At 35.9% G+C, this 10,829-nt stretch overlaps 1 protein-coding gene across 2 annotated transcripts; it reads left to right on the top strand.

Moving 5' to 3' along the window:
• The first annotated feature begins 390 nt into the window (after window positions 1-390).
• On the top strand, window positions 391-5,672 carry LOC106762778 (kinesin-like protein KIN-14Q). 2 transcript variants are annotated; one of them, XM_022781355.1, is made up of 18 exons: window positions 391-535; window positions 728-846; window positions 1,016-1,093; window positions 1,213-1,290; window positions 1,433-1,765; window positions 1,900-1,961; window positions 2,051-2,261; window positions 2,354-2,430; window positions 2,519-2,618; window positions 2,718-2,816; window positions 2,901-3,077; window positions 3,160-3,445; window positions 3,605-3,766; window positions 3,867-4,082; window positions 4,176-4,213; window positions 4,313-4,476; window positions 4,566-4,691; window positions 4,798-5,672. In XM_022781355.1, exons 2-18 carry the CDS (start codon window positions 744-746, stop codon window positions 5,614-5,616), a joined length of 3,129 nt encoding a protein of 1,042 aa, XP_022637076.1. In that variant the 5' UTR covers window positions 391-535; window positions 728-743; the 3' UTR covers window positions 5,617-5,672. The 2 variants fall into 2 exon arrangements, with proteins under 2 accessions (XP_022637076.1, XP_014502327.1); XM_014646841.2 differs by having other exon boundaries at window positions 719-846.
• Window positions 5,673-10,829: the final 5,157 nt, after the last annotated feature.

Below are 10,829 nucleotides of genomic sequence, written 5' to 3'. Positions count from 1 at the left end.
GTAATTTTTTTTTTAGAAAAGATGAAAGAGACTAATGACCAAATTGGAGAGAACGATAAATTTTTCCTTCTTTGTCCAAATGTTAACTACTAATGTTATGTCTCTTCTAAATCTTTTTTAAAAAAGACACTTTATCTTTACTTTTTGTTAACTTAATAGCCTCTTAAATTAATAATTAAATTAAGTAAATATGATTCTTATTACTTGTTGATTGAAGTATTCAAATGAATCTATTATATTCAATAGTAAAAAAGTTGACTTAGTGGACTTTAATTTTTAGGATGAAATCCTTTTCACTACCTTACCAAATTCATGGTCTCTCACTTTTCCAGCCAAAGTAAAAAAAAAAAAAAAAAAAAAAGTACTTAACGATTCCCATGTTCCAATAACATTGCTGTATTTCAAAGAATCCAAAGTAGAAAGCAGAAACTCCACCAAGAATCCAAAATCTACGTTTTGAAACGTGATTTCTGTAAATTCTGTCCCGCTTGCACCATTTCAAATTTGAAACCCCAACGGTCGAATTTCCGTTAAGGTAAGTTCCATCTTCACACACATTTTCCTTCTAACCAAATCAAAATTTTCTATTTCAGAAAAAAACTTCCACTTTTTTTTTATCATCAATCATCGTTATCATCACGATTACATAACCCCCTTCTTTTAATTTATGCTGCGACTTATTTTTATTGTAATTATATTATTCTTGCTGAATTCAAAGTTCAAACAGTTTGATCATTCTAACAATGGAGGATACTAATCAATGTCGTCGCTATGACCATGACCCACTTCTTCTCACCGACATTTCTTTGCCACAAGAATCCTCTTCTTATACTCGCTGCTCCAATTGTAAGACAGTAGTACCCTTCAACTTTTCTCATTCGTTTTCTTTCTTCCTTTCTCTCTCTTGTAGAAGCAACCAAAAAAGTGATTCCAACTCCCAAGTTTGAATTTGATGATCTCCTCGTTCACCCTTTTGGTTTGCTTGTCACTTTTTGTCTTCTTTTTGACGTGACAGCTCTTTCGCAAACATCACTGAGCTCTCGGAGTTTGGCTATGGAGGATGTGCTCGTGTGTGGTGACAGTGCCAGTATCGGTTAGGGCACTGAACTGAGATCAAATTATGAAATATTTTTTTTCGAATGGTGAATCTTTACTGGTCTTGGATGAACCCTATTTTTTTGATTTTAAGAGGGTTGAGAATTGCTGCTGCAGGATTTTCTCGGGAAAATGGAGGTTTGGAAGGGAACACCATGAAGTTCGATGACCCAATTGTGAAAGATGTGTTTGATGGTAATGGGCTTGGGATTTTCTAGCACAATTCAAACTTTTTTCACTTTTTGTTTTGTTTTTTCTTTAATTTTAAAATTTTGGGTTGTCTAAGGGCTAATATTGTTAAAATATGTTAGTATATGATGGGCTAATATTGTTTCAGGAAGATCTATTTTGGGGTATTCTCTAGCATCCCCAGATTTGGTTATTTGTGGTGGCTCACCGGATATTGCTGGAATTAGCTGTTGTGATTCCCCTGAGTTTTTGAAGAACCAATATTACAAGAATGTGGAGTCATCTATTGAGCTTTCTCTAGAGTATGGAATCAAGGGGTCTCAAGTTGAAGTTGACAATGGCCCTAAGATGCCAACTGTTAAATTCTCCAACTTCTGTCAAACTTTTGAGCAAGAGGAAGAGCTTCTGAGCCCTGAGTCCTCCTTTGAACTTCTTCCACCCCTTCTAACCAAGGATGAGGCACCCCATGATTCCCCTCCAAGTAAGTTCAAATCTTCTTATCTCTAATTGTGAATAAATGTTTTGAAATTTGAGCATGGTTGGGCATTTTACGCTTTTGCTGGTTATAGTTCAAACTCGTTGTTGTTGTTTAACTAAATTTTGCTACAAACTCAGGAGATGCTGAGATGATAGAAGATAATGGAGTGTCTGAGGAGGCAGAATTGGAGTTCTCAGAAGTATGCTTCCGTGTGAATAGTGGTCGATTTTTGTTTTGAGCAAGAGAAATGAGAGTGATAATGTGCCCTAAACAATGATGTTTTTGTAGGATGCCGATGATCTTGGGGTAGAAGAGAAACTTAAAAGGCTGAAAAGAGACTTTGAGTGTCAGAGAAAGGAGCTGGCAGAAACAAGGAGGGAGCTAGGGGAGGTCAAGAAGGAGAATCAACAGAAGAGTAGAGATTGTCAAGAAGCTTGGAACTCCTTGAAAGAGCTTCAGAATGAGCTAATGCGCAAGTCCATGCACGTAGGATCTTTGGGTATATCTCTTTCTCTCTTTCTGTAGTTATATATTATATAACTAAAAACATAAGGTTTTGTTGATGTAATTAACCAATATTTTGCTATGAAGCATTTGCCATTGAGGGGCAAGTGAAAGAGAAAAGTAGGTGGTTTTCGTCACTGAGAGATTTAACAAGGAAATTGAAGGTAATGATATGCTAACTAAATTGAGTGACCAAACAAATTGAAAAGGTTAAGGATATATTTAAATGCGTTAAACAATTTCAATCTACAGATTTTGAAAATGGAACACATGAAGCTATTAGAAGAAGCTGAGGAAAGCAAAAACTATCAAGCAGATATGAAAGAAATGGGGCATATTATCAGGTCCAAAAGTAAGTAGATGTTGCTGCAATACGGCTTTCAATCTTGTACACGCTACAGTTTGCGGTTTTTCATTTGTGCGTGATCTAATTCCTAAATATATGTTATAGTAAATGAGCAACTGGAGTCCCTTGAAGATCTCAAATCCAAATATGCTGAAGGAGTTAAGGAACGGAAAGAGCTTTACAACAAGGTTTTGGAGTTGAGAGGTAAGCTGTGCAGATATTGTTTTGTTAGAGTTTGTTGGATAAAAATAATATGTAGAATGATTCACTCACTAATCTTCTTCACAGGAAACATAAGGGTCTTTTGCCGTTGTAGGCCTCTCAATGCTGAAGAGATAGCCGCAGGAGCAACCATGGCCTTAGATTTTGAATCTGCGAAAGATGGTGAGCTAACTGTAATGTCAAATGGAGCTCCTAAAAAGACTTTCAAGTTCGATGCTGTCTTTGATCCCCAAGCTGAACAAGGTAACTCTTGGTTAAAGCCGTGAATTTTTAGTATTGTTGAAGATTCATTTTGACTCATTTGAATTGTTTTCTTTTATTATAGCTGATATTTTTGAAGACACAGCACCGTTTGCGACATCAGTTTTAGATGGATTCAACGTATGCATTTTTGCATATGGACAGACTGGAACAGGAAAAACTTTCACAATGGAGGGCAGTGAAGAGGCTCGAGGTGTAAACTTTAGGACTCTCGAAAAAATGTTCGACATAATCAAGGAGAGACAAAAGTTTTATTGTTATGATATTTCTGTAAGTGTCTTAGAAGTGTACAATGAGCAAATAAGAGATTTGCTGGTTGCAGGAAATCATCAAGGTGCAGCTGCAAAAAGGTAGACTACTAACCAATTGCCTAATTTTCTTGCTATTTTTAATCTAATAGCACTTTCAAAAACATCGACAAGGAAATTAAGGGAAACTTAGTTTGGATTATTCTGTAAGCTTTTCAGAATAGTTTTTGGCGTAGTTCACCAAAATATGGTTAATTGTAGACTTGAAATAAGGCAAGCTAGTGAAGGAATACATCACATTCCAGGGTTGGTTGAGGCACGTGTTAGCAATATGACTGAAGTCTGGGAAGTCCTACAAACTGGAAGCAATGCGAGGGCAATAAGCTCAACCAATTCCAATGAGCATAGCAGTCGATCACACTGGTCAGCTTCAGCTCTTTTTAATTAGATTCCTAATCCTTATTTAAATATTATGGTGTTACAGAAACACTACTTAATGGTGAGATGTTCTTTCTCTATACAGCATTCACTGTGTTATGGTTAAGGGAGAGAATTTGTTGAATGGGGAATGCACGAGAAGCAAGCTATGGTTGGTGGATCTAGCGGGCAGTGAACGAGTGGCAAAGACAGAAGTTCATGGTGATAGATTGAAGGAGACACAGAATATTAACAGGTCTCTGTCTGCACTTGGTGATGTCATATCAGCTCTTGCAACGAAAAGTTCACACATCCCATTCAGGTTATGGAAATACAAATATTGGCCCATCTTGCAGCTTTGAATTTTTTTTTCTATTGGTTGGTACTGAAGTTTTTAATGATCTTCATGATGCAGGAACTCTAAGCTTACACACTTGTTGCAAGACTCATTAGGTACTTATCTATACATCTTAAAGAATCTCCATGCCTAGCTTCTGTCCTCCGCATGTAAACAAATATAATAAATTTTGATGAAAAAATTTGTTTTTGTAGGAGGAGATTCAAAAGCACTCATGTTTGTACAGATCAGTCCTAATGAAAACGATTTAAGTGAGACAATTTGCTCTCTTAACTTTGCTAGTAGAGTAAGAGGAATAGAATTGGGCCCCGCAAGAAAGCATTTGGACACTGTTGAGCTTTTGCGACACAAACAAATTGTATGGTTGATGGAATGCTGTTGTATCATAAAGTATTAGCATTTCACTGCTTAAATGTGATAGTCTTTTCTTTTACTCTTCTTTTTCAGGCTGATAAAGTTAAACAAGAGATAAAGATGAAGGATATGCAAATCAAGAAGATGGAGGAAACAATCCATGGATTAGAGTACAAGATGAAGGAAAGAGATATCAGAAACAAAAATCTGCAAGAGAAGGTATCATATCAAAGCGCACATTTAAAAAATTTATGCTTATACATAGTCTTCCTTTATATGGCTTCTACTTCACTTGTGAGTATCTAATCATTGTATCATGTGAAAGGTCAAGGAACTGGAATCACAGCTTCTGATTGAAAGAAAGTTGGCACGTCAACATGTAGACTCAAAGATAGCTGAGCAGCACCAAATGAAACATCAAGAAGAGCAAAATAATGCACTTATGAGATCAGCACTTGCAAATCGACCTCTAGGAAGTCTTAAGAATTTCAATGATTCAGTGAGTGGTGGATGGTGCAAAGACCAACAAATTAATTCTGCTAAACCACTCACAGAGAACAACCTCATTAAAACTTTTATGCCCTTTGCTACAATGGAGAGCTCCATCAAGTGCATTGACCATGCTGAGAAAGAAAACAATCCTGACATGGCTGAAAAAACCCTACTGCCAAAGAGGCCTGGAAGAGCTTCTTCCATCTGCATGATGGCACCACGTGTTCCTTCAGCCATTGCTTCAAGGAGAAACTCTCTGATTCCACTCCCAAGTATTCCTAGCTTAACACAGTTCCAATCACCACTGTTACCAAATTTAACAAACCAAGTTGACAAGAAAGATGTCATTGGGGAAGTAGAAACAAATTGTGTTCCTGCACAGACCCATTGTGAGAGTCCCAAAGAAGTTAGAAGTGGTGCTAAGAGGATAGGTAGCATACTAAGAAGAAGCCTTCATAAGAAAATCCAAGTGAAGTCTCCACTTCAGCACATGAGGAAGGTTGGTGTAAATGTTGGGATGGAGAAAGTTAGAGTTTCCATTGGAAGTAGGGGTAGATTGGCACCAAGGGGGCAAATAGGTTGTAGAAAAGGAGGAACTAGAGATATTCAACCAAAGAACAGTCAAAAGGAAAAGGAAAGGGGGTGGATCTGAAAGTTGTATTGATTTAGATTTTTTATTTTATTTTATTCTTTTGTGATGTGTGGATAGATGAAGTTGATTTCTTGTGTGTCACCTTTTAAGGAACATGGAAAATGAATTTGTATCTTTGTGAAAAAGTTTTCTCTGCGATTGCTTATTAAATGGAAGCATCAATCTACAAAAATTCTAGTTGAGTCTTTACATGATTATCTTGATTTATAAGTAGCATTTGACTACGGGGGTTTAAGGCCAATATGGTTGTAGAAATATTTGACTATGGATGTTTAAGAACAATAGAGAGATGATAATATTGACCATCGATGTTTAAGAATAATAAAGTTTTCATAATAAGAAATGTATCATATGAATTAATTTATTAATACATTATTAACCCAAAAAAAAATTAAAATTATCTTGATTGTAGGATATAATTGCTAACTGTAATTGCTAACAATTATATCTTACATGAGTGAGGTGTATAATTTTAACTTGATATTATAATTCATTTGTTCCTACATAATTTAATTTTTTTCTATTTAATATATCATAATTTTATTAAAATTTTTGAAAACTTTCAAATTCTGGAGATGTTCTTATTCGAATTTGTTGAGTTGATTCGAGGTGAAAGAAGTTTGATGTCGACTTAGGAAGATATATTTATGAGTATTTGAATATAGAATGAATATTAAGTTGTTATTCCTTGTGATATGAGACATATATAGGCTTTGTGGGTTGTTACTGTTGAGAAGATAATATCAAACTTGATAAAATTAAAGTATAATAGCAACTATCATAAACATGACTCTATTTATATATTCACATATATTCAAATATTATCCTTCCTTTGTTTCAAGAGGTTATTATTTCATGTGGATTCCATAATTGAATCCAAATGCTTATTGTGCCTCTTTCGGCTTAACAATAATAACATATTTTGGGTTGGATGGGTACATAAGCTCCCCGAATTTGAAAGTTGATAACTTTTGCAGGTGGACTAAGTTATTAAATGAATGAGTTTTTATGTTGTTATTAGCTTTTTGTACTCAGTTTTATATGCTATATTTGGCTCTTGGATGAGTTGTATGTTACTTTTAGCTCTTCTTAGTCGTCACTATGTAATGTTGCTATCTCTAATCAAAGGTATTGTTCATCATCTTTGATTGATGTTAGGAGTTGCAAAGCCTCTTATGAAATGGTATTAAAAGGATTTTTAATGGAATATTTAGGATTATCTTCAAGCTTATCTCTTCTCGTTTCTCTAAGCTTAAGCTTGTACTTTTACTCTCGTGTTATGACATCGTGCACTTCTTTGTTTTGCTACATCTTCTCATTATCGAGCCTCTTCTCGTGTTTCATGATGGCCTTCATGCTTTCTTGCATCCATGGTGGAAGATGACGGAAACATGAAGAGTGGCATGGAAGCAAATGAGAGTGTTTCAATTTAGGTGAAGTTTCCTTGAGAGAGGTGAAACCAACTCCTAGAGAATGAAACTAGAGCAATTTAGAGAGGACTATACTCTAAGTTGAACTCAAACAAGAGACATGTGCATAAAATTGGGCAATATTTGATTACACAAATTCAAGCTCCATTTTGTAATGGTAGAAACCTTTATTTATATGCGAAGCTAACCCTAAAGGGATATCTAAAAGGATAGCCAAATTTGAATTCAAAAGTAGTCTAGATTTTGAAAAATGTAGCCAAAATAGAGCATGCTCCATACCATGTAGAGCACAAGGAGGAGATTTCCAAGGCAAGTTCGTACTCCTCTAGCTTTAAGAAACCCTAATTTTAGGTGCCTCACCTTAGGACTTAAACTTATGTTCATTTCCTTCTAGACCTAAACTATACTATTAGGGCTAATCCCAAAACATGGCCTGAATACAAGGCCCAAATAAAATCTTGCACTATCAGACCCGTAACACAAATCCCAAAATATAATACTACACTAATATTTATAAATAAAGTCGACCCAAAAGATAAGCTTGGCCTACTTAATAGAGACTAGGCTCATTCTTCTTGTTTGAACTGGCCATTGTTGAAACATTTACCATCATCCCCTCCCTCTTAAAAGGGATATGTCCTCAGATCTACATGTTTCTCCATGACAGCAATTATTTTTATTTGTCATATTTTTTCTTCACTTTCCAAGATCAAAGGTCATTCTGCAACAAACATCAAGCAACATAGCAAGGGTTATGTTGATGGACATCTAAAGAATGTAGCTCTCAATGTTCATACACCTTTTATCAAATGAATAATAAACATATTTTTTTAGGAGCTCCTAATGTTCGTACACCTTTTATCAAATGAATTATTTTTAGGACCTCGTAATTTTCATACACCTTTTATAAAATGAATAATGAAAGTACTTATTTTTTGTAGCATTTTCATTTAGTTCCTTGTTGGTCTTGTGTTGAATCCATAAACTCCTGAATATATTTCTTTTTTGAACATAAGGTTTATTTTGGTCTTGATTTTCTTCTTGAAAGGAAGAATTATGATTGGCCTTTTCTTTACACCACTAGTAAAAAATCGATCTTTTACCGCGCACATTATGCCGCGGTTCAATAGAAACTGAAACATAATATTGCGCGGTGGCATTTTTGAAATTATATCGACAGTAAGGCCGCAGTTCTAGGGGAACCGCGGCCTATTCCCTCTGCAAAATTCTGACATTCCCCAAAAGCAGGTCTGAAAAAAAATTTCAGGGGAATAGACCGCGGTTCTGAGGGGAACCGCGGTATATTCCCCCTGCAAAAAAAAAAAAAAAATTCATGAAAAGCAGTTCTAAAAAAAATTTTCAGGGGAATATACCGCGGTTCTGAGGGGAACCGCGGTATATTCCCCCTGCAAAAAAAAAATTAGGAAAAGCAGTTCTGAAAAAAAATTACAAGGGAACCGCGGTATATTCCCCTGCAATTTTTTTTCAGATCTAACTTGTCGAGAAGTCAGAAATTTGCAGGAAAAAAATTCAGGGGAATATACCGCGGTTCCCCTCAGAACCGCGATGTATTCCCCCTGCAAAAAAAAATCAGTAAAAGCAGTTCTGAAAAAAAAAATTCAGGGGAATCTACCGCAGTTCCCCGTAGAACCGCGGTATATTTCCTTGCAATTTGTTTTCAGATTTGACTTGGCGAGAAGTCAGAAATTTGCGGGAAAAAAATTCAGGGGAATAGACCGCGGTTCTAAGGGGAACCGCGGTCTATTTCCCCTGCGAAATTTTAAGTTTTGAATATTTAAGGGAATAGGCCGCGGTTTGGCGGTGAACCGCGGTATAAAGTTTGAAAAAAATTTCAAAAATGTCATTTCAGATGTATTTTGAATTTTTTTTTCAAGAGAATAGGCCTCGGTTAAGTGGTGAACCGCGGTCTATTCCCTTGCTTAGGTTACAAAAATAAAAGACACAGGAACAGTGTCATCATCTTCCTTCTTCTTCACGCGCAAACAGTTTCAGAGCCTCCTTCGTACACGATCCTCTGCTTCCATTTTCAATCATTTTTCACCGTTTAAACCCATTTTTGTTCGGTGCCATGGCCATTGTCAATGTTGGGAAAGAGTTTTAACCGATCAAAATCATTTGAAACGTCTTTTTATTGGTTTTTCCGATTCTTCCCCTTAGAGGTAAATTGCGTTTTGATGTTTGTTTTTATTTCTAAAACTAATATTTGTTTGTATATTTTTACAGGTTTGAATTTTTTAGAGTTGAATTTTCTAGCGTTTTGATCGCGGGTTGTTCATTGTTATTGGCTTTTCACACTATCAGGTTCTTATATTAATGTTTAAATTTTACTTTTATTAGATTGTATAATTTTGTATGATTGAATATGTGATTGAATGATCATATAATTTTTTATCCTTAGATTTTGTATGATTGTATAATTTTTATGATAGTATGATTTTTTATTTTAAAGTCAGAATATTTACGTATGGATCGAAATTGGATGTAAATATTGATTATTGTATTGAATCTGCGTTGATATGCAGGTCTGTTTTTGTGATACTGGATATCACAAAAACAGACCTGCTGTTGAAAAAAATTTCAGGAGAATAGGCCGCGGTTGTGGCCAAAACCGCAGTAGAAAGTTAGACGATTTTTTTTTAAAAAAAAAGGGAATATGCCGCGGTTCCAGCAGGTCTATTACCGCGGTTGGAACCGCGACCAAAAGGTTAGACAATTTTTTTTTTAAAAAAAATGGGTTTTGGCCGCGGTTCAATAAAGAACCGCTGTTATATCCCCAGGTTATTACCGCAGTTGAAACCGCGGCCTAAAGTCCCAGACTTTTTACCTCGCCTGTATATGCCGCGGTTCTAAAACCGCAACGTATAGTAAAAAATAACCGCGATCGTTTCCCTTCGCTGCACTAGTGCACATGTCTTTATCCCTTTGAATGATGACACTTTTGCTAAGGCACTCAAAAGTCTTGTGCTTTCTACCTAAACATGTTTTACTAGTATGCAAGTAGGTAGAATTTGTTTTCTTCTTTTTCTTTTATTTTCTCCTCATCTATTTTAATTTTCATTTGTACTTTACCTTCAAGCTCTTGTGAAGGTGCTAAAGGATGACACACAAATTTATTTTCCTTATGTGTTGATGTCATACCCTCTAAAATGGCCAAACACACTCAAGAAGAGTTGGAGTCATCTATGGAAGGTGGCACAAGCTAATGGGATAAGCTCCTCCAAATTATATGACTCAAGCCAAGGGGACTCCTAGATTGGTGCTGGTTTGCAAAAGCTTCATGTTGGTGGAAATATGGTGAGTATATGGTGGTTTTGATGTGATAAGATGATGTTCCTCCTCCATGCTTTATGACTCAAGCAAGGGGGAGACTATGGTGGTGTTTGGGTTGTCTCAAGAGAGGTTGGGACAAATTTTAAGGGAGGGTGCCTAGAGGAAACCTAGAAGAGGTGATCTAGCCTTTGTGACTTAAGTTATGTTATTCCTTAAATTTGACAACATAACCATACTTAATTCACAGGTGCTTTACATGGGGCATACACTTATATTTATAAGCTTAGGTAACCCTAAAGGTGTCTCTAAATTCTAAAAGCAAAATCCTAATACTCTAACTTGTAGACCAAGGTAAAAATCCTCTCCATTAGGAGGAGGACACATGACCACTACTAAGGTGAAATCCTCTCCATTGGTAGAGTGACACATGACCACTACTAAAGTGATATCTAAAAGGATAGCCAAATTTGAATTCAAAAGTAGTCTAGATTT

The sequence above is a fragment of the Vigna radiata genome, chromosome 5, assembly GCF_000741045.1.
Source record: "Vigna radiata var. radiata cultivar VC1973A chromosome 5, Vradiata_ver6, whole genome shotgun sequence".
Taxonomy (NCBI): domain Eukaryota; kingdom Viridiplantae; phylum Streptophyta; class Magnoliopsida; order Fabales; family Fabaceae; genus Vigna; species Vigna radiata.
Note: the sequence above shows the minus strand (reverse complement) of the source record. Positions and strands in the feature narration are given on the sequence as shown.

Coding starts and splice junctions, on each gene's coding strand:
- LOC106762778 (XM_022781355.1), top strand. CDS start 744: ATGGAGGATACTAATCAATGTCGTCGCTATGACCATGACCCACTTCTT. Junction 2,262..2,353: donor CATGCACGTAGGATCTTTGG/GTATATCTCTTT, acceptor TTTGCTATGAAG/CATTTGCCATTGAGGGGCAA. Junction 2,431..2,518: donor ATTTAACAAGGAAATTGAAG/GTAATGATATGC, acceptor TTCAATCTACAG/ATTTTGAAAATGGAACACAT.